General features: G+C 51.8%; 1 protein-coding gene across 2 annotated transcripts in view; it reads left to right on the forward strand.

The window, feature by feature from the left end:
- Positions 1 to 22,500, forward strand: part of LOC118390902 (protein Jade-1-like) — a 154,101-nt gene that overhangs the window by 126,898 nt on the left and 4,703 nt on the right. For both annotated transcript variants that reach the window (XM_035781645.2, XM_035781646.2), the window contains 3 exons: positions 849 to 966; positions 13,260 to 13,391; positions 19,092 to 22,500. The exon at positions 19,092 to 22,500 is cut by the window's right edge and continues 4,703 nt beyond it. In XM_035781645.2, the coding sequence (XP_035637538.1) occupies positions 849 to 966; positions 13,260 to 13,391; positions 19,092 to 20,053 (1,212 nt within the window). In that variant the 3' untranslated portion in view covers positions 20,054 to 22,500. The remainder of the gene's footprint in view (positions 1 to 848; positions 967 to 13,259; positions 13,392 to 19,091) is intronic.

A 22,500-nucleotide genomic window follows, 5' to 3' on the forward strand; every position in this document is an offset into this window, starting at 1 on the left:
TCTGTCTCTGGGTGAGACGTGTGTCTCTGTCTCTGGGTGAGACGTGTGTCTCTCTGTCTCTGGGTGAGACGTGTGTCTCTCTGTCTCTGGGTGAGACGTGTGTCTCTGTCTCTGGGTGAGACGTGTGTCTCTCTGTCTCTGGGTGAGACGTGTGTCTCTCTGTCTCTGGGTGAGACGTGTGTCTCTCTGTCTCTGGGTGAGACGTGTGTCTCTCTGTCTCTGGGTGAGACGTGTGTCTCTCTGTCTCTGGGTGAGACGTGTGTCTCTCTGTCTCTGGGTGAGACCTGTGTCTCTCTGTCTCTGGGTGAGACCTGTGTCTCTCTGTCTCTGGGTGAGACCTGTGTCTCTCTGTCTCTGGGTGAGACGTGTGTCTCTCTGTCTCTGGGTGAGACGTGTGTCTCTCTGTCTCTGGGTGAGACGTGTGTCTCTCTGTCTCTGGGTGTGTCTCTCTGTCTCTGGGTGAGACGTGTGTCTCTCTGTCTCTGGGTGTGACGTGTGTCTCTCTGTCTCTGGGTGTGACGTGTGTCTCTGTCTCTGGGTGTGTCTCTGTCTCTGGGTGAGACGTGTGTCTCTCTGTCTCTGGGTGTGTCTCTCTGTCTCTGGGTGTGTCTCTCTGTCTCTGGGTGTGACGTGTGTCTCTCTGTCTCTGGGTGTGACGTGTGTCTCTCTGTCTCTGGGTGTGACGTGTGTCTCTCTGTCTCTGGGTGAGACGTGTGTCTCTCTGTCTCTGGGTGAGACGTGTGTCTCTCTGTCTCTGGGTGAGACGTGTGTCTCTCTGTCTCTGGGTGAGACGTGTGTCTCTCTGTCTCTGGGTGTGACGTGTGTCTCTCTGTCTCTGGGTGTGGCAGGTGAGGAACCTGTGCTACATGGTCACGCGGCGGGAGAAGATGAAGAGTTCCCTGTGTGACCTCCAGGAGAAGATTTTCCACCTGCAGATCCAGCTGCTGGAGGAGGACCTAGCTGGAGGTGAGTGGCACAAACACACCCGCACACACACGATCAGAGAGCCCAAACACACGCACACACGCACACACACGATCAGAGAGCCCAAACACACGCACACACGCACACACACGATCAGAGAGCCCAAACACAAGCCACCAGCTGCAGTGTAGGGTTGTGTTTGACAGAAGCAGACATGCATACAGTATTACACTGCTGTCACTTCCTTCCTGTTATAACCTCAGAGGGTGAATTCAGGACAGCAGTATGTGGCCCTGTTCTAATACTTTCAAAATGCACCCTTATCTCCTTGTTCAATATTTTAAACATGCATCCTTCCCTCCTTGAGGTAATATGGGAATGGGATGGAGCCCGTGGTCATGATTTAGGGAATACAGGTTTCCATTCCATTCCCATGTGACTTCAAGGAGGGAGGGAAGGATGCACGTGAAAAGTATTTGAACCGAGCCCGTCCCAGCTTTGCAGAGGCAGATGGGCAGGGCCCTCCCTGAGTTAGTGCCTGCATGGACTGCTGCTCTTCAGCTTAGGCTGCGTTCAGCCCTCAAAGCCCAGTGACTCTGTCTAGTGGATTCACTCTAAGGACGAGATGGTAGACACAAAGCAATATGCCGTCACTGTGGAATCTGAGATCATCCAGACACGGCCTGCGTCCCCATTGGCACCCTATTCCCCACATAGTATACTACTTTTGACCAGGGCCCATAGGGCTCTGGGCAAAAGTAGTGCACTACCTAGGGTATAAGGGTGCCATTTGGGACGCGAGCAGTGTTATGCGCTCTAGCTATACTCGGCGTTGGTTGGCTGTCCGTCTGCTGTGCGTGTGGAACATGGGAATAGCCCCGTGTTCTGTGTTGGGAGTCTAGCCGTGACGTGGGGAAAGAGAACCCGTCTCCTCTCCCTTCGTGACAGGCTAACTGATGGTTATTGTGAGCTGGCAGGGGAGGGAGGGAGAGAGAGATTCATAGAGAAGAAGAGGGAGAGAGTACCTGACCACTGTGACTGACCCAGACTTAAGGAAAGCTTCTGACTATGTACAGACTCAGTGAGCATAGCCTTGCTATTGAGAAAGGCCGTCGTAGGCAGACCTGGCTCTCAAGAGAAGACCGGCTATGTGCACACTGCCCACAAAATGAGGTGGGAACTGAGATGCACTTCCTGCTGAATGTATGACCATATTAGTGATACATATTTTCCTCAGATTACACAGATCCACAAGGAATTCAAAAAACAAACCCAATTTTGATAAACTCTCATATCTACTGGGTGAAATACCACAGTGTGACATCACAGCAGCAAGATGTGTGACCTGTTGCCACAAGAAAAGGGCAACCAGTGAAGAACAAACACCATTGTAAATACAACCTGTATTTGTCTATTTATTTTCCCTTTTGTACTTCAACTAATTTGCACATCGTTACAACACTGTACATAGACATAATATGACATGTGTCTTTTATTCTTTTGGAACTTCTGTGAGTGTGATGTTTACTGTTCATTTTTGTTTATTATCTACTTCAATTGCTTTGGCGATGTTAACATGTTTCCCATGCCAATAAAGCCCTAGAATTGAATTTAATTGAGAGAGCGAGAGAGAGAGCGCAACGTGGAGGCAAAGAGAGGGATATGAGAGAGGTCGCCCAGTCATTATGATACTGACAGCCCCATCTTTCTCCATCTAAGCGAGCAGGGTGCAGGCAGAGGGCCCGGTCTTCTGTGTCCCAAATGGCGCCCTACTCCCTTCCTAGTGTGTGCAACTTTTGACCAGGGCCCACGGGTGCCCTGGTGAAAAGTAGTGCTCCACATAGGGTGCCATTTGGGCCGCAAGCCACTGAAAGCAGTGTGTTCTATCTGTCCCCTCCCCCGGCTGTGTGTCGGTCCCTCATTTCCATGTGTGAATAGATATGGCTGCTTAGCGCCGGGCAGCCAACACAGGCCCCTGATAGCGCTGAGAAGTGCAGTTGGGAGGTCCTACTACACAACAGCGGGCTTTGGAGGCTCAGGAATGATGAACACTGCAAATTGAGTACCGGCTGGAGAGACTCGCAAAACTCCCCAGGCTAACACACACACACACACGGCCAAGCGTGCCACACAGACATAGGTTAAAAGGACACACACGAGCAAGGACTCTCACAACCGCACACACATACACGCTTCCTTTTCCACACACAGACAGATCCCACTCCAACACACACCTGAACTAACATAGCCAATTCCTCTTTCAAATGTTAATATGCACATAAATTCCCACCCAAACCCCAACCCTCCCCTTTTCCAAGACACACACACTTCTTTCTCTAGTTTCTCCTTAAGACTCTAGAGAGTCCTGGCTAGTTATTCTGTAACAGGGTGGCTCGTTTCCCATTCCTTCAGACACACAGGGGAAACCCTCAGACTCTTTGCCCTGGGCCCTTTACTTGGCCAAGTGGAGTAGTGTGTAAAGACTATTGTCACGCCTGTGAGGGGTTACTATGGGACCAGTACTGGGGCCAGAGGCATGGACACTGCAGGTTGACTACCACTACACCACAACTACTCACATGACTGGGGGCTGTAATGGAGTCAGGGAGAGTCCCAAATGGCACTCTGTTCCCTATGGGCCCTGGTAAAAACTGTTGCGTTATAGAGAGCATAGGGTGCATATTTGGAATGCAGATTTATATCTGTCTAGGGATATCCTACATTCAAGTCTAGCCTTAAAGGTTCCTTTCTACTGGCTTACCTTCCTGTAGACGTGTGTGTGGAGGGGACTCTGGGCTGAGCTCTCTGTCTTCTAGAGAGAGAAGGGGAGGAAGTGGTAGAGGGAGCAGGAGAGGAAGTTGTAGAGGGAGCAGGAGAGCGAGGAGAGGAAGTGGTAGAGGAAGCAGGAGAGTGTAGGAGAGGAAGTGGTAGAGGGAGCAGGAGAGTGAAGGAGAGGAAGCAGGAAAGTGTAGGAGAGGAAGTTGTAGAGGGAGCATGAGAGGAAGCAGGAGAGTGTAGGAGATTGAAGGAGAGGAAGTTGTAGAGGAAGCAGGAGAGTGTAGGGTAGGAAGTGGTAGAGGGAGCAGGAGAGGAAGTGGTAGAGGGAGCAGGAGAGGAAGTGGTAGAGGGAGCAGGAGAGGAAGTGGTAGAGGGAGCAGGCGAGGAAGTGGTAGAGGGAGCAGGCGAGGAAGTGGTAGAGGGAGCAGGCGAGGAAGTGGTAGAGGGAGCAGGCGAGGAAGTGGTAGAGGGAGCAGGCGAGGAAGTGGTAGAGGGAGCAGGCGAGGAAGTGGTAGAGGGAGCAGGCGAGAAGTGGTAGAGGGAGCAGGCGAGGAAGTGGTAGAGGGAGCAGGCGAGGAAGTGGTAGAGGGAGCAGGCGAGGAAGTGGTAGAGGGAGCAGGCGAGGAAGTGGTAGAGGGAGCAGGCGAGGAAGTGGAAGAGGGAGCAGGCGAGAGGAAGTGGAAGAGGGAGCAGGCGAGAGGAAGTGGAAGAGGGAGCAGGCGAGAGGAAGTGGAAGAGGGAGCAGGCGAGAGGAAGTGGAAGAGGGAGCAGGCGAGAGGAAGTGGAAGAGGGAGCAGGCGAGAGGAAGTGGAAGAGGGAGCAGGCGAGAGGAAGTGGAAGAGGGAGCAGGCGAGAGGAAGTGGAAGAGGGAGCAGGCGAGAGGAAGTGGAAGAGGGAGCATGCGAGAGGAAGTGGAAGAGGGAGCATGCGAGAGGAAGTGGAAGAGGGAGCATGCGAGAGGAAGTGGAAGAGGGAGCATGCGAGAGGAAGGGGGAGAGGGAGCAGGCGAGAGGAAGTGGAAGAGGGAGCATGCGAGAGGAAGTGGTAGAGGGAGCATGCGAGAGGAAGTGGTAGAGGGAGCATGCGAGAGGAAGTGGTAGAGGGAGCATGCGAGAGGAAGTGGAAGAGGGAGCATGCGAGAGGAAGTGGAAGAGGGAGCATGCGAGAGGAAGTGGAAGAGGGAGTGTAAAGAAACTCTGGTGTTGTGCTAATGAGCGCAGGTAAGAAGTGGGGCACGGTGCAACAAACACACACACACTTACACACTCTCTCTTTTACACACACACACCGCAGCTGAGTGCTCCCAGAAAGAGAGGAAATTAACCACACACTTCAAAAAGACAAATCCCTTGGAGGCACTGCACCTAACTGACAACGCCAGAAAATGTAAATGAGAGGAGAGAGGGGGGAGTGAGAGGGGGGGAAAGAGGGAGAAGTGTGAGAGGGGGGGAAAGAGGGAGAAGTGTGAGAGGGGGGGAAAGAGGGAGAAGTGTGAGAGGGGGGGAAGAGGGAGAAGTGTGAGAGGGGGAAAGAGAGGGAGAAGTGTGAGAGGGGGGGAAGAGAGGGAGAAGTGTGAGAGGGGAAGAGGGGAGAGTGTGAGAGGGGGGAAGAGAGGGAGAAGTGTGAGAGGGGAAAAGAGGGAGAAGTGTGAGAGGGGGAAAAGAGGGAGAAGTGTGAGAGGGGGAAGAGAGGGAGAAGTGTGAGAGGGGAAGAGAGGGAGAAGTGTGAGAGGGGGGAAGAGGGAGAAGTGTGAGAGGGGGAAGAGAGGGAGAAGTGTGAGAGGGGGAAGAGAGGGAGAAGTGTGAGAGGGGGGGTGAAGAGAGGGAGAAGTGAGAGGGGGAAGAGAGGGAGAAGTGTGAGAGGGGGGGAGAAGAGAGGGAGAAGTGTGAGAGGGAGAAGTGGAGAGAGGGAGAAGTGTGAGAGGGAAGAGGGGAGAAGTGTGAGAGGGGGAAGAGAGGGAAGAGGGAGATGTGAGGGGAAGAGGGAGAAGTGTGAGGGAAGTGGAAGTGTGAGGAAGTGTGAGGGGGAAAGAGGGAGAAGTGTGATGGGGGAAAGAGGGAGAAGTGTGAGGGGGAAAGAGGGAGAAGTGTGAGGGGGAAAGAGGGAGAAGTGTGAGGGGGGAAGAGGGAGAAGAGTGAGGGTGGAAGAGGGAGAAGAGTGAGGGTGGAAGAGGGAGAATGAGGGGGCAAGAGGGAGAAGAGGGAGATGTGAGGGGGAAAGAGGGAGAAGTGTGCGGGGGAAGAGAGGGAGAAGTGTGAGGGGGAAGAGGGAGATGGGGGAGGGGGAAAGAGGGAGAAGTGAGAGAAGTGTGAGAGGGGGTGAAAGAGGGAGAAGTGAAAGAGGAGAAGTGTGAGGGGGGAAGAGAGGGAGAAGTGAGGGGGAAGAGGGAGGGGGAAGAGGGAGAAGTGTGAGAGGGGAAAGAGGGAGAAGTGTGAGGGGGGAAGAGGGAGAAGTGTGAGGGGGGAAGAGAGGGAGAAGTGTGAGGGGGAAAGAGGGAGGGAGAGGGAGAAGTGTGAGGGGGGAAGAGGGAGAAGTGTGAGGGGGAAAGAGGGAGAAGTGTGAGGGGGAAAGAGGGAGAAGTGTGAGAGGGGGAAAGAGGGAGAAGTGTGAGAGGGGGAAGAGAGGGAGAAGTGTGAGAGGGGAGAAGAGAGGGAGAAGTGTGAGAGGGGGAGAAAGAGGGAGAAGTGTGAGAGGGGGAAAGAGGGATAAGTGTGAGGGGAAGAGGGGGAAGTGGGGGGGAAAGAGGGAGAAGTGTGAGGGGGAAGAGAGGGAGAAGTGTGAGGAAGAGAGGGGGAAGTGAGGGGAAAGAGGGAGAAGTGTGAGGGGGAAAGAGGGAGAAGTGTGAGAGGGGGTGAAAGAGGGAGAAGTGTGAGGGGGGGAAAGAGGGAGAAGTGTGAGAGGGGAAAGAGGGATAAGTGTGAGTGGGGAGGGATAAGTGAGGGGGAGGATAGTGTGAGAGGGGGTGAAAGAGGGAGAAGTGTGAGAGGGGGAAAGAGGGATAAGTGTGAGGGGGAGGGATAAGTGAGTGGGGAGGATAAGTGAGTGGGGAGGGATAAGTGTGAGGGGGAGGGATAAGTGAAGTGGGGAGGGATAAGTGTGAGTGGGGAGGGAGAAGGGAGAAGAAAGGGGGAGAAGTGTGAGTGGGTGAAAGAGGGAGAAGTGTGGGTTGAGAGGGGAGAAGTGTGAGGAGGGAGAAGTGTGAGGAAGTGAGAGGGAGAAGTGTGATAGGGGAGAGGGAGAAGTGTGATACGGGGAGAGGGAGAAGTGTGATAGAGGGAGGGATAGGGGGAGAGGGAGAAGTGTGATAGGGGAGGGGAGAAGTGTGATAGGGGAGAGGGAGAAGTGTGTAGGGGGAGAGGGGAATAGGGGGAGAGGGAGAAGTGTGATAGGGGAGGGGAGAAGTGTGATAGGGGAAAGAGGGAGAAGTGTGAGAGGGGGAAAGAGGAGAAGTGTGAGGGGGGAAGAGGGAGAAGTGTGAGGGGAGAAAGAGGGAGAAGTGTGAGAGGGGGAAAGAGGGAGAAGTGTGATAGGGGAGAAAGAGGGAGAAGTGTGAGAGGGGGAAAGAGGGAGAAGTGAGAGGGGGAGGGAGAAGTGAGAGGGGGGAAGAGGAGAAGTGTGGGGGGGAGGGAGAAGTGTGAGGGGGAAAGAGGGAGAAGTGGAGTGGGGGGAAGAGGGAGAAGTGTGAGAGGGGGAAAGGGGGAAGTGTGAGGGGGTGAAAGAGGAGAAGTGTGAGGGGGGTGAAAGAGGGGAAGTGTGAGAGGGGAAGAGGGAGAAGTGTGAGAGGGGGAGGGAGAAGTGTGAGGGGGGAAAGAGGGAGAAGTGTGAGAGGGGGGAAAGAGGGAGAAGTGTGAGGGGGAAAGAGGGAGAAGTGTGAGGGGGGGAAAGAGGGAGAAGTGTGAGAGGGGAGGGAGAAGTGAGAGGGGGAAGAGGGAGAGTGTGGGGGAAGAGGAGGTGTGAGTGGGGGGAAAGAGGGAGAAGTGTGAGGGGGAAAGAGGGAGGTGTGAGAGGGGGAAAGGGGGAGAAGTGTGAGGGGGGAAAGAGGGAGAAGTGTGAGGGGTGAAAGAGGGAGAAGTGTGAGGGGGTGAAAGAGGGAGAAGTGTGAGAGGGGGGCAAGAGGGAGAAGTGTGAGGGGGTGAAAGAGGGAGAAGTGTGAGTGGGGGCATTAGGGAGAAGTGTGAGGGGGGAAAGAGGGATAAGTGAGAGGGGAAAGAGGGATAAGTGAGAGGGGGAAGAGGGATAAGTGAGAGGGGTGGAAAGAGGGAGAAGTGAGAGAGGGGGCAAGAGGGAGAAGTGTGAGTGGGGGGGAGAAGTGTGAGAGGGGAGAAGTGTGAGGGGGGAAAGAGGGAGAAGTGTGAGAGGGGGGAAAGAGGGAGAAGTGTGAGAGGGGGAAGAGGGATAAGTGAGAGGGGGAGGGATAAGTGAGAAGGGATAAGTGAGATGGGTGGAAAGAGGGAGAAGTGAGAGGGGGGAATAGGGAGAAGTGTGAGAGGGGGAAGAGGGAGAAGTGTGAGAGGGGGAAGAGGGAGAAGTGTGAGGGGGATAGGGGAGAAGTGTTGAGTGGGGGAAAGAGGGAGAAGTGTTGAGTGGGGGAAAGAGGGAGAAGTGTTGAGTGGGGGGAAAGAGGGAGAAGTGTTGAGTGGGGGAAAGGGGAGAAGTGTGAGTGGGGAGAAAGAGGAGAAGTGTGAGTGGGGGAAAGAGGGAGAAGTGAGAGGGGGGAAGAGGGAGAAGTGTGAGAGGGGGAAAGAGGGAGAAGTGTGAGAGGGGGAAGAGGGATAAGTGAGAGGGGGAGGGATAAGGGAGGGGGAGGGATAGTGAGAGGGGGAGGGATAGAGAGGAGGGAAAGAGGGAGAAGTGAGAGGTGGAAAGAGGGAGAAGTGAGAGGGGGAAGAGGAGAAGTGTGAGAGGGAGGGAGAAGTGTGAGAGGGGGAAGAGGGAGAAGTGTTGAGTGGGGGAAAGAGGGAGAAGTGTGAGTGGGGGAAAGGGGAGAAGTGTGAGTGGGGGGAAAGAGGGAGAAGTGTGAGTGGGGGAAAAGAGGGAGAAGTGTGAGGGGGGGAAAGAGGGAGAAGTGTGAGAGGGGGAAAGAGGGAGAAGTGTGAGAGGGGGGAAAGAGGGAGAAGTGTGAGAGGGGGAAGAGGGAGAAGTGTGAGAGGGGGAAAGAGGGAGAAGTGCGAGAGGGGGGAAAGAGGGAGAAGTGTGAGGGGGAAAGAGGGAGAAGTGTGAGAGGGGGGAAAGAGGGAGAAGTGTGAGGGGTGAAGAGAGGGAGAAGTGTGAAGGGTGAAGAGAGGGAGAAGTGAGGGGTGAAGAGAGGGAGAAGTGAGGGGTGAAGGGGGAGAAGTGTGAGGGGTGAAGAGGGGAGAAGTGTGAGGGGTGAAGAGAGGGAGAAGTGAGAGGGGGGAGAAGGGGGAAGAGGGATAAGTGAGAGGGGGAGGGATAAGTGAGAGGGGGAGGGATAAGTGAGAGGGGGAGGGATAAGAGAGGAGTGGAAAGAGGGAGAAGTGAGAGGTGGAAAGAGGGAGAAGTGAGAGGGGGAAGAGGGAGAAGTGTGAGAGGGGGAAGAGGGAGAAGTGTTGAGGGGGGGGAAGAGGGAGAAGTGTGAGTGGGGGAAAGAGGGAGAAGTGTGAGTGGGGGAAAGAGGGAGACGTGTGAGGGGGGAAAGAGGGAGAAGTGTGAGGGGGGGAAAGAGGGAGAAGTGTGAGTGGGGGAAAGAGGGAGAAGTGTGAGAGGGGGAAAGAGGGAGAAGTGTGAAGAGGGGGGAAAGAGGGAGAAGTGTGAGAGGGGGAAAGAGGGAGAAGTGTGAGAGGGGGAAAGAGGGAGAAGTGGAGGGGGGAAAGAGGGAGAAGTGCGAGAGAGGGGGAAAGAGGGAGAAGTGAGAGAGGGGGAAAGAGGGAGAAGTGCGAGAGAGGGGGAAAGAGGGAGAAGTGTGAGAGGGGGGGAAAGAGGGAGAAGTGTGAGAGGGGGAAAGAGGGAGAAGTGTGAGAGGGGGAAAGAGGGAGAAGTGTGAGAGGGGGAAAGAGGGAGAAGTGGAGAGGGGGAAAGAGGGAGAAGTGAGAGAGAGGGGGAAAGAGGGAGAAGTGTGAGGGGGGGAAAGAGGGAGAAGTGTGAGAGGGGGAAAGAGGGAGAAGTGTGAGGGTGAAGAGAGGGAGAAGTGAAGGGGTGAAGAGAGGGAGAAGTGTGAGGGGTGAAGAGAGGGAGAAGTGTGAGGGGGTGAAGAGAGGGAGAAGTGTGAGGGGGTGAAGAGAGGGAGAAGTGAGAGGGGGAGAGGTGTGAGGGGGAAAGAGGGAGAAGTGTGAGAGGGGAAGAGGGATAAGTGAGAGGGGAGGGATAAGTGAGAGGGGGAGGATAAGTGAGAGGGAGGGGATAAGTGAGAGGGGAGGGATAAGTGAGAGGAGTGGAAAGAGGAGAAGTGAGAGGTGGAAAGAGGGAGAAGTGAGGGGGAAAGAGGGAGAAGTGTTGAGTGGGGGGGAAAGAGGGAGAAGTGTGAGTGGGGGAAAGAGGGAGAAGTGTGAGTGGGGGAAAGAGGGAGAAGTGTGAGGGGGGAAAGAGGGAGAAGTGTGAGGGGGGGGAAAGAGGGAGAGTGTGAGTGGGGGGAAAGAGGGAGAAGTGTGAGAGGGGGGAAGAGGGAGAAGTGTGAGAGGGGGAAGGGAGAGGGAGAAGTGTGGGAGAGGGGGGAAAGAGGAGAAGTGAAGAGGGGGAAAAGAGGGAGAAGTGTGAGAGGGGGGGAAAGAAGAGAGGGGGGAAAGAGGGAGAAGTGTGAGGGGGGAAAGAGGGAGAAGTGTGAGGGGTGAAGAGAGGGAGAAGTGTGAAGGGTGAAGAGAGGGAGAAGTGTGAGGGGTGAAGAGAGGGAGAAGTGTGAGGGGTGAAGAGAGGGAGAAGTGTGAGGGGTGAAGAGAGGGAGAAGTGTGAGGGGTGAAGAGAGGGAGAAGTGAGAGGGGGGAGAGGTGTGAGGGGGGGAAAGAGGGAGAAGTGTGAGGGGTGAAGAGAGGGAGAAGTGTGAGGGGGGAAAGAGGGAGAAGTGTGAGGGGTGAAGAGAGGAGAAGTGTGAGGGGGAGAGGGAGGGAGAGGGGGGAGAAGTGTGAGGGGTGAAGAGAGGGAGAAGTGTGAGGGGTGAAGAGAGGGAGAAGTGAGAGGGGTGAAGAGAGGGAGAAGTGTGAGGGGGGAGAGGGAGGGAGAGGGGGGACAGAGAAAAAAAACAACTGATCTGACTACAACGTTTCCAAATGTCTCTCCAAGTTGGTCCGTTGCAGAAAATTCGTTTTTTTTTCTTCTTTCCGACAGCACACATATTCACAAAAATAGCGAACACATCACTCATACATATGACCTTCTATCCTACACACACTTACCGGCAGTGTTCAGGCACGCACACACCCACACAACAGATTTGTTGAAAACAACATGTATACACACACACACACACCCAGGGTAGCCTCCGTGTGAAACACAACCCTCCTCCATCAAGGGGAAGCGTGATGGAGGGAGACCCTCACTGCCCCCACAACTCGGCCTCTATTATAACCAGCATGAGAGGAAGTCAGGCGTGCACACCACCCGCTCCACTGTTGGTCTAAGCAGCGGGAGCGTGTTAAAACATGTCCCCCAACAATAAGTGTGGAAGGGGGGCGCCAACCCAACCGCACAGCTAGTGGGACGGTTCCTCAGCGGTGTGCTCTCCCTCTGTGTTATGTGTGTCTCTGTGTGTGTCCAAAGAGATGCTGGTTCAGATGTACAGAACCAGTCAACAGTTTTGACACACTACTTGTTCAAGGGTTTTTCTTTGTTTTCTACGTTGTGGAATAATAGTGACATATGGAACCATGTAGTAACCAACAGCAACAAAAACCATGAAACAAATCCAAATATATTTTATATTTCAGATTCTTCAAAAGTAGCCACCTTTTGCCTTGATGACAGCTTTGCACACTCTTGGCATTCTCTCAACCAGCTTCATGAGGTAGTCGCCTGGAATGCATTTCACTTAACAGGTGTGCCTTGTTAAATAGTGGAGTTTCTTTCCTTCTTACTAATGGGGAATTTGTTTTGTGTATTTCATTTCCTCTACATTATTGTACGACTCCTTTGAGCCAATTAGTTGTGTTGTAACAAGGTAGGCGTGGTATACAGAAGACAGCCCTATTTGGTAAAATACCAAATCCACATTATGGCAAGAACAGCTCAAATAAGCAAAGAGAAACAACAGTCCATCATTACTTTAAGACATGAAGGTCAGTCAAACCGGAAAATGGCAAGAACTTTGGAAGTTTCTTCTAAGTGCAGTCGAAAAACCATCAAGCGCTATGATGAAACTGGCTCTCATGACGACCACCACAGGAAAGGATGACCCAGAGTTACAGTTCATTAGTTACCAACCTCAGAAATCGCAGGCCAAATAAATGCGACACAGATTTCAAGTAACAGACATATCGCAACATCATTGTTCAGAGGAGACTGTGTGAATCAGCCTCCATGGTCAAATTGCTGCAAAGAAACCACTACTAAAGGACACCAATAAGAAGACGACTTGCTTGAGCCAAGAAACACAAGCAATATACATTAGACCAGTGGAGATCTGTCCTTTTTGTCTGATGAGTCCAAATTTTAGATTTTTGGTTCCAACCGCCATGTCTTTGTGAGACACAGAGTGGCTACTTTGAAGAATACAGTATAACATTTGTTTAACACTTTTCTTTTGGTTACTACATGATTCCATATGTGTTATTTCATAGTTTTGATGTATTCACTATTATTCTGCAATGTAGAAAATAGTACAAATAAAGAAATTATTGAATGAGTAGCTGTCCAATTTTTTTAACTGGTACTGTGTATTTACTGTAAGTGTGCTTGTTTGTGAGCGTATTTGTAGTTGTGAGTGTGGGTGGGTGGGTTTCCTGTGCCTCCTAGTCCCCAATGACTATATTCAAGAGCTGTGAATAGAGGATGGTGAAGGTTTTGACTGTGAGGGAGTTCTTTAGTCTGAGCTTTTCTGAGAAGTAGGACAGTTTCTCAGTTTGGTCATGGTTCATTTCTCTCATCACAACGATTAGTCCAGCTGGTGGGGTAAAAGGTGCCATTCTGGGGTCAGATTGCTCAGTTTCTCAGTGTAAGATTCACTCTGACTGGAGGAGAGGGAAACTTAACCAGGAGGGAGACAAGGAGCCTCAGTGTACTGTTCACTGCTTAGTTCTGACCCCCAATTTAGTTTAGGATAATGAAATCAAACATTGACTGCTTCATAGCCTCCTCAGTATTTGACTGTGTTTACATTATGCAGATGTATTTAACTGCTACACAGCATGTGTTCCAAATGGCACCCTATTCCCTATATAGTGCACTACCTTTGACTGCAGCCCTGCAGAATATAGGGAATAGGCTGCCATTTGGAGCACACACGGTATGTCCCCAAGGGCGCACACGGTATGTCCCCAAGGGCGCAGCCAATCGGTTTAAAAACACCAGTAGTCGATCTAGCACATGAGAAAAAATATCCCGGTCTTGACCTGCCTCTCCCTGACTTCATGCTTGGCTGGCTCCACTGCAATGTTGCTCTATTTCCTCTGCAGAGAAAACCATGAAGGGCCATAAGGGGAGACAGAACGGGGTGAAGGAGAAGGGGAAGGAGCGGAGGAAAAGCAGTCCAGAGAAGAAGAAAGAGAGGTGGAAGCCTGACAACGGCTCCCTCCTCAAACAGCTAGGTAGGTCTGACACACCACGGGGGTTTGTGTTTGCGCTGCGAGTTTCCAGTCGAGTCGATGACGTGTATGACACCCACTCCCCCCCCTGAGTTGCTATCACACCTCCCCCGACTTGTCCAGGCTCGCACCATCTAGATCTGGGTGCTCATTCTACACCCTTCTTCTGAAGTGTGCACTTGCACACACTCCCTGTCATGGATTTAACAATGTTGGAGAGCCAATGCCTCCACCAATCCAAAGCATTCAAATCCATTACTGGGAGTGTGCAAGTGCACACTTTGGGCGAAGTGTGGTGGATCAGGATGCTGCCTCGGTCTCCTCTGTGGATACCATCTCTGGAGAATGTGTCGGTGCTGAGCGATTAGTACATTTTGAGGTTGTTTTATCACTTATTAACCATCATTTATTCACATGACTTTATTTCATCAAATATTTAATTTATGTATATATCTTTTATTTTTTGGTGACTTTATTATTTCATTCTAAGTCATTTGATCTCATCTCTACAGAGCTGCTGCCTGGGAAAAAATCACTATTTTAGTAGTTCTTCAAAGTAAATAAGGCATACTTTTATGCCTGCTGAATACCAACTATCAATCACTAAGTTAATGTATTTTCAGGTAGAGATACCTCCCGACGCAACAGCTGCTCTCTATATCACCTCACGATCGCATGTTCTTCTGTTTCCTGAGTAGCAGACCTAAAAAAGAAACAAAGCCCGGACAAGTAGATGCGCAATGGGTTGTGGTCATTGTAGTTAGTTTAGCACATAAACTGTTGTAATTATGTCAAATATTATCCTGTTGGAAACTACAACTCCCTACTTACTACATTGCACAGTTCAGGCTGGATCGGATTTATATCTAAGGAAACTGCAATGTGCACATTGAGCTTAGAAGAAAAACCAAATTAAATGGAATACAAATAATTGAATCGACGTCGGTCAATTAGTTAAAAAATAATAATAATAATAACCGACATTTTGGTTAATCGCTCGGCACTAATCAGTGTCCAAACTCTCCAGATCATGATGAAGATGCTTACAGTATCAACATTCAGGAGGAAAAGTCTTCCCACGGTTACACATACTCAACTAGAAGCATCCTTCATCCCCAGACAATCTGTAGAACCATTAACAGGGAATCGACTAGGAAACTGTTAGCCACTTTTGACATCTGTGGTTTACATCTTTTATCTGTTAGCGGACATCTTTTAGCGGACATCTTTTAGCGGACATCTTTTAGTGGCATCTTTTAGCGGACCTTTTAGCCATCTTTTAGCGGACCTTTTAGCCCTTTCATTGGAGCTGAGCCCCTTGGCCCCTTGGCCCCTTTACATGACATGGACAGGGCTGGAGGAGCCTTCATGTCCCCAGCCTTGGTGACAGTACCCAAGAATAATCGTATCCCAACGTGTGTCCACAGAGCCCTCGGCTCTCTTCAGAGCTCCCGTTGGACCGGTGCCTCCCAATGCCCGTCCTTCTACTTCACTCTCAGCTTTTCGTTGTGTTACCCCTCCAAAACCAGTGAGCAGGTGGACCTGGTGGAGAACTTGCACGTGGGAATCTATTGTTGACATTATAAGCGGTGCAGTATAGCACTACGGTGGTGCAGACACACACTTCAGGGTCCACCTATAGTACGTCACACAGCGACGATAGACTAACATCACGTTCAGTAGGCAGAGCGCTGACCTTTTTTTTTTTTAGGTCAAGGTAAATAAGTCTAACAGTGGCTAGCTGGGGGTTTCTTCCTGTTATATCTCTGTCAGACTGCTCAGTAGTGCTCTGACGACTCACAGGGCTGACTGCATGTCTACCATGTAGGAGCAAGTTGGTATACACTCCAACTCTACCTTTAAGCACTTAACCCCAAGTGTGTGTGTGTTTCTCAACAGAAATGGATGCTGTAGTAGTGCTGGTATTCTATTGTTCTTCTTGGGACACTGTTTGCACTCTCCTGTTGGCTGGTGTGATATACCGTGTCATTGAGAGATGCCAGTTGAGTCCTTGGTGATGCCAGATCAGATTTGGTCAGGTAGAGAGTTACTGAGAGGAGTTGCAACTATAGCCATGGAAAAGCATCTGTTTGCATGGCTTGGTGCAGGTGTAGTTTCTCAGGTGTACATAAAAAAAAAACAATGTCAATATTATTTTCAGGGTAAAAGGGGTAGAGGTTAATCCTCATGGTGTGGGCCCAGTGTCCCTGTCCGCCACCGTGCTTTTCTGAGCGCTGTGGGTGAGGTGTGTGGTGTTGCGTGCCCCCCTACTAAGGCAGAGCTGCTCTCTTAAATCCCCGGGCTTTAGCGTGTGTGACCTTCCCTCACGGAACAGGATAACCCGGGGGGTCAGAGGGTAGGGGAGAGCATCTCCAGATAAGGCAGTGGGACAGAGGCTGGTAGAGTTGCAAATAGCACCCCTTTCTCTATATAGTGCACTAGTTTTGACCAGAGCCCTTTGGGAATAGGGTGCCCATTGGGACGTGGACGGATACGGGCATCTGGCCCACGTGATAAGCCTGTTGTAACGTGACCCCTGGGTGGCAGACAGAGTGGAGTAGAGTACCTCTGAGTGTTGTCGTGGTGAAATAGACTGCAAGACCTTCTGGGTGTTGATATTGAGAGGGCTGGATAATTACTAACTCTCTCCCCAGACTGATACTTTGGGCATCATTTTAACACTTCATTTGTGTTTCCGCCTCTAAGTTCTTCAGGCATGGAGTTTACAGTGCTCTCCGTCGCTGACTAGCACTGCTCACTCCCCTCTCTTTCCCTCGCTCCGTGCGTATGCGGGGTTGTCAGGGCGACAGTTGGCACCTGAGAACAATTGGCACACTGTAGCGGGGCCTGCACAAACACAAGTCTGGCTCTGCCCCAGCCAGCGCATTCCTGGCTCTTTCTAGCCTAGCTCAGCCTCCCTCCCTCCTGTCCCTGCCTATCCTATCCTAGCCTTGCTTAGCCTCCCTCCCTCATGTCTAGTCTAGCTTAGCCTACCTCCCTCCCTGGCCCTACTTAGCGTAGCTTAGCCTGGTCTGGCCCTGTCCCAGCCAGTGCATTCCTAGCCCTACCGGGCCTCACCTAGCCTAGCGTGGGCTGCTACCATACCGCAGCAGCCTAGGCCCCGGGGCTGCTTTCACCGGGTCCACGGAACAGAGCCAGGAGAAGGGCTGCAGCCAGCAGACATGCGCAGCGGGGTGGGTTGGAGATGAAGAGGAGAGGTGGAGCAGAGTGGGTCACGACCAGCCCCCGCCCTCCCTTCTCTTTTCCAACTCTGCTCCCTCCCTCCCTTTCTGTTCCCCCCTCCCTGCCTTCTCCCTTCTCTCTGTTCCACCACCTCTCATTCCCTCCTCCCCTCTCGAGTCTCCTGTCTCCAGCAGAGGCGCTGGTGCTGTTGCTGCGTCATGGAAACGTCTGGCCAGGGGATGCTGATCCAATCACAGCAGCTCCTCCTGACCTCCTGGTGGGCACAGTGCCTTATGGACTGAAGGGGGAGGAGGGGGGGTGACTGGGTAGAGGATGCATCCCAAATATCACCCTAGTACCTATTTAGTGCACTACTGTGCCATTTCGGATGGACCCAGTGCCTTTCCAATAGGAGTAATCCGTTGCCGGGTGAATGGCGACGGCGATGCATTGTCCAACAAAAACACCCAAACCGTCTGTCTTTTTACATAAGCAACTCGTCGGAGAATACTTGACTTTAGTTGTAATTTTGATGGACAAAAAAAATGGACAATGATGTCGGTCATAGACGCATGAACACGGATGAAATCGTTGGAGTGTGGCCATTAGCCTTAGCCCCCCTAACAGGAAGATTTACCAGGTGATGACCCGGTCAGGAATGTTGAGGGTTGTGTTGGTGTGACCGCCTGGGCCCTATGTGGTCTATAGGAATCCGGTGCAGTTGAAGGTAGTGGGGAGGTAAGATGTGCTGACGAGCATCTCAGTTTGCGGGGAGAAGTACACTTGTTTTCCAATCTTCTCTCCCTCCGTCCCCACACCCCTACCTTGTGTCTCTGTGGTAAGATGTTGACATGCCCAGCAGAGAGCGTCTCTCAAGTTGATCCTCCCTGCCTCCTCTCCTCCCTCCCTGCCTCCTCTCCTCCCTCCCTGCCTCCTCTCCTCCCTCCCTGCCTCCTCTCCTCCCTCCCTGCCTCCTCTCCTCCCTCCCTGCCTCCTCTCCTCCCTCCCTGCCTCCTCTCCTCGGTTGTGTTCCTCCCATACTTCAATAGGGTCTGTGGTGGAATTAGCTCTCTGTTAATGACTGTGATTTAAAAATGCTATTCTAAGTAGGAGCTTCATCTCATTAAACAGGCAGGCTGGGTGTGTGGAGCTGGAGCCAATTGCACCACTGCTAATACTCTGTCCCTATGCCAGCCAGCACCTTACTCATCACCTGAGGAGATAGACAACACTCCACACCAGACAGAGAGACACACATTTAAGGAGGTGATTGTAGCTCGTTGAAACAACACCACACCTATAGGGTTTAACTGTATTTTCAGCAGGTGTACCTTTTTAAAAGAGGTGTGTGTGAACAGTGGCTCATGATGTTTTGGGTTGACAGGAACCCAGTGTGTTCCTGGTTTAGGGGCAGGGTTCGGGGGAGTGGAGAGTGTTACCCAGTGTACTGTCCCCTGATGCATCTCCCAGACCGTGGGAGAGGGACTTCATGGGTTTGGAATACGGGTGGTGGATGGAGCTCTGTCTCTAGGTGTGTTCTGAATAACGCCCTATCCCCGGCCTATGTAATGCAACCCTACGGGCCCTGGTCAAAAGTAGTGCACTACTTAAGGAATAGGGTCCCATTTGCGACACCGCCTGGCACCAGTGCGTTTCCCTCCCCCTCTCCGCCTTCTCTCTATTTCCTGTGAGAATCGGTGTTCCCGAGCTGCAGCGCGGCTCTGGCAGCCAACTCTGGGCCTTAATGACAGACAAGGAGCCATGCAAATCTCCTAATTATATACACACACAGCATGCATTGTCTCTAAAAGCTGCGTTTGACAGTGAACGTCCCTGGTGGTGATGGTGACAAAGCACAGACAGACAGACCGACGCAGAACGGGGCTAATGCATTGTTTAAACTCGCACAGGAAGTGGGGTAGATAGGGGGTTTGAGTCCCAAATGTGCCCTTTTCCCTATGTACTGCCCTACTTTTGACCTGGGCCCATAGGGGACTGGTTAAAAGTAGTGCACCATATAGGGAATATGTTGATATTTGGGACGCACACCCTACCGCCTGTTAAATGATTGATTCGTTGAAGGAAAGTCTGGTCAGGTTTAGCATCACGACTCGGACCACAAATCCCCCGTGCTGTACTTTGTCACCCAGCCCTACGCTGTGTCTTCCTATGTTTTACAGGTTTGTTCCAGACTTCCTCCCGGAAGGCTTTATGTTTTGGACGGAACAGTTGATCCTACTATCCATCCACAGACATTCATGAGATTTCAGAATCGTCTGTATAACAAGGGCGTCAAACTCTATTCCTGGGAGTGCCGTGTGCCTGCAGGTTTTCAGTCCTCCCTTGTTACTTCAGTGATCATTTAAGGTCAAGGATTCATCAAGAAGTCCCATTTAGCTGGTTCTCTAGGTCTTCATTGGGCACGAATTGAAAGGAAATCACACGGCCCTCCTGGAGTTGAGTTTGACGCTCTAGACTGGTCCTCTATGGTCCTCTCACCTGTCCATCTCTTCCCCCCAGGTTTCCCCAAGACCTTCCCTCTGGACAACTCGCTGTTTGACAGCTGGCTGGCCCAGTCGGTGCAGATCACGGCTGACGACATGCTGAGCCAGTGGGCCCTGGACGCCGGGCAGCACCGTGACAAGACGGCCAGCTTGCTGTCTGACCAGCTGCTGCAGGGAGAGGAGAGCCTGCTCAGCCTTATGATGGACCACTCCATGAAGTCTACCTGGAAAACCCCTCAGCTGGGCCGCAAGACCCGGGGCAAGCCCAGAGCCCGGGCCCAACACTCCCCCGCCGCAGCAACCACCCCGCCTTCTGCCACCGCTGTCAGTCCCACTGCTGCTGCCACCGCCTCCTCCACAGCCACAGCCAAGGGGACTCTGCTGGCAGATGACAGGCCAGGCCACGGGGCCCGTAGAGGGGAGAGGTCCCGGGGCTCCAAGGCCCTCCACCACCACCACCATCACCCCCAGACCAGGAGCACTGAGGCACCACTGGACCCGCCGCCGCAGCCGCCCACCTCCAAAATGGACTCCTGTCACATCTCGGAGGAGCGCGGCCCCTGGGACAGCCTCACTGGTACAGGGGCAGCGTCCGCCCCCACGCCGCCCCCTCTGGCCTCCTGCTCCCCCCCACAGCCCTGCATTAGTCCCGGGACAGTGCCTGAGGGGAGGTCAGGGGGGGGTCTCGGTCACCGCACGGCCCTGCGCCTCCGTCTGCCCCGGCAGGGTAAGTCCCGGGGGAAGGGCGGGGGTGGAGGGGGGAAGGAGGTGGCAGAGCGTCCCCTGGATAGGGAGAGAGAGAGAGACCCCCACCCAGTGAAGGAGACGTTGTCGCTGCAGGACCCCGAGACGGATGGCTACTTCTCTGACGCCGAGCAGAGCGACTCGGACACGCACTCCAGCGGCCGCAAGCTCCGCCTGGCCCAGTTGCATTCTGGGAGCGAGGACCTGCTGAGGAGGAGCGTGCTAGCGTTGTAGAAAAAAAACTGAGACGCTCTCTCTCTCTCACACACACACACACACACACACACACACACACACACACACACACACACACATCGTCCAGAAGACAGTGATTTCTCAGACTGACCGGAGCGCCATCCCAGCTCCCGCTACCATGGCTACTGTCTGTCCGTCTGTCCGTCTGTGCTTTTGATATTATACATGCCGTTCTTTTCTCTCTAGATCGCTTTAATGAACCAAATCTCTGTACTTCACTAGTCCTAAATCAGTCTCTCTGCTCTGTTCTGGGGATTTGAACGTAGCTGTTAGTCAGATAGCTACATACACAACGAGACCCTAGATGTTAGTAGTGCTTGTTAAAGTAACAAATGCTGTATGATGACGTAAGAAGACAAAAGAGGAAATGGATTTTGGACAATGTTACATTTGAGGTTTTATTTTGAAGTATAGCATGGCGGTGACCCATGTCATCAACCCTTCCTAGTGGTGTGGTCAGTGGTGACCAGCCGCTAGCATTGGGGTGAATACTTTGTGGGCATTATAAGCTGGTTCAGACGAATCTCTTCCTTTCTCTCGACGTAAGATGGATCCCGCGAGGCGATTCCTGGGATCTGATGTTTTTAAAAAGCCTTTCAGTTCAGCATCATTCTGAGAAATGTACAGAAAATATCAAACGAATATTAGCCTTTTAAAAGCACAAATAGCTAACGGGAACTGTAACACAAACATTGCGGCATAAACACGCACACTCTTTCAGACATGCACACCAGACGCATTACATACACACGCATACTCACACATACTCTAAACGACTCTGTCTGCATCCAGCCGTTGTAGAAACACACTGGTTGATAATTATGTCAGCTCTTCACTGACTCCTCACTCATCTTCCGTTTGGGCCTGAATCATTGGAGAAACAGTATTTTATCGTGTGCCTTCTGTCGCTCCCCCAAAATAAGTTTATCAATCACTTCTATAATCAGATTTGTAACAATCAAAAAAGGAACATCTGTTGTATTGGCCATCAAGCGTACTGAAACAGAGGGCTTCTCGGACCTTAATTGTAGTGCCTAAAAAAGACATGGAAATGCAGCTCTTGCCATTTAATCAACCCAACCGCATGCAAAGCCACACAGTTCTACCATATTTGTGCAAAGTGCTGCCCCAACAAAGCAACTTCTGGAGTCGTTGTTGCTCCAGTCAGACGAATCGTATAGTCAGCTACAGCACAGAGTTCTGGATTCTGACTACTTTTTTGAGTTCTTTGTAAATTTATGTTGTTTTTTTTTTCTTCGTCTCAGAGAGTTGTATTTTGTACTAAAAGCGGTCCACAGTATTTTCTCAGGGTTTAAAAAAAAAATATTAAAAAAAAAAATGTTTTTGAAGGCGACTAAGAAGGGTTGAAAATGTATTGAAATCAAAGTTAATCCGTAAATATATAATACCATATACAGCCTTTTCTACATATGATGGGTATGTATAGAAAAGGTTCCTTTGGCAATGCTCACTGTTTAAACTCTGACTACTACTGTGCTGAGAGCTTTTCTCATGTCTCAGTCAGTACACTACTACTAACCCACCTGGCTGTCTCCTGAGTTGATAATGCCAAAGAACAGTGTGTATAACAGACAGGGCACCATGCACTTACTCTGTCTGCGTCCCAAAATGGCACCCTATTCCCTGCTTAGTGCATAAGGTGCCATTTGTGACGCAGCCTCACCTGGGAGTTGTGCATTGCTCAGGCCTGCGCTGGCATGGTGTGACTCTGCCTTTTTAAAGGGGTGGCGGCGTCCTGACACCCACCACCACTATTCCACCTTGGACTCTCCCATTCCCTGCTCCCACAGGTGTGTTACTTACTGGCCCTCTGTGCCACTGACCTACTCTGGATGGAGTGGCCTACCCCCCCCCCCCTGGAGAGAGTTGAATGCTGCTGAACCGTGTGTGGATGGGCGGCTGATGGCTGAGCCCGCTGACAACCCCCAGCGCTGGTATAACAGGGTCGTAATGTAGAAGATGACTCGTTTTGTATGTTTGTTTTCCTGTCCCAGAGGGGACACAAGGATTCAGGATGAAACTTCCTAACGCAGCGTATTGGTCAGGTGACACTGTCTGTCTACAGCCAGTCTGGCTCCTTCCTTTCCATCCACCGCAGACCATTACAACCATAGAAACAGAATGAGTAGCACATTCTATTCATTCCTATTCTACAATCACATCATAATACCAGAAGAGCAACAATGCTCATCGTTGTCTGCAGATAGGTCGTCGGGGTGGGTGAGTGGGGTTAGCACTGTAGCAAACCCACAGAATCCACCCCACCACCTAACCCTTTACGTGTTGCTAAGACAATGAAATGGAAGCTTGGTTTCAATATTCAATATATACACAGATTTAGACTAGGCTGTGTTTTAGATGGGACCCTTCATATACGGCCCCCAACGTAGTAGAAAACAGGTTGT

Source organism: Oncorhynchus keta, chromosome 12, assembly GCF_023373465.1.
Source record: "Oncorhynchus keta strain PuntledgeMale-10-30-2019 chromosome 12, Oket_V2, whole genome shotgun sequence".
In the NCBI taxonomy this organism is placed as follows: domain Eukaryota; kingdom Metazoa; phylum Chordata; class Actinopteri; order Salmoniformes; family Salmonidae; genus Oncorhynchus; species Oncorhynchus keta.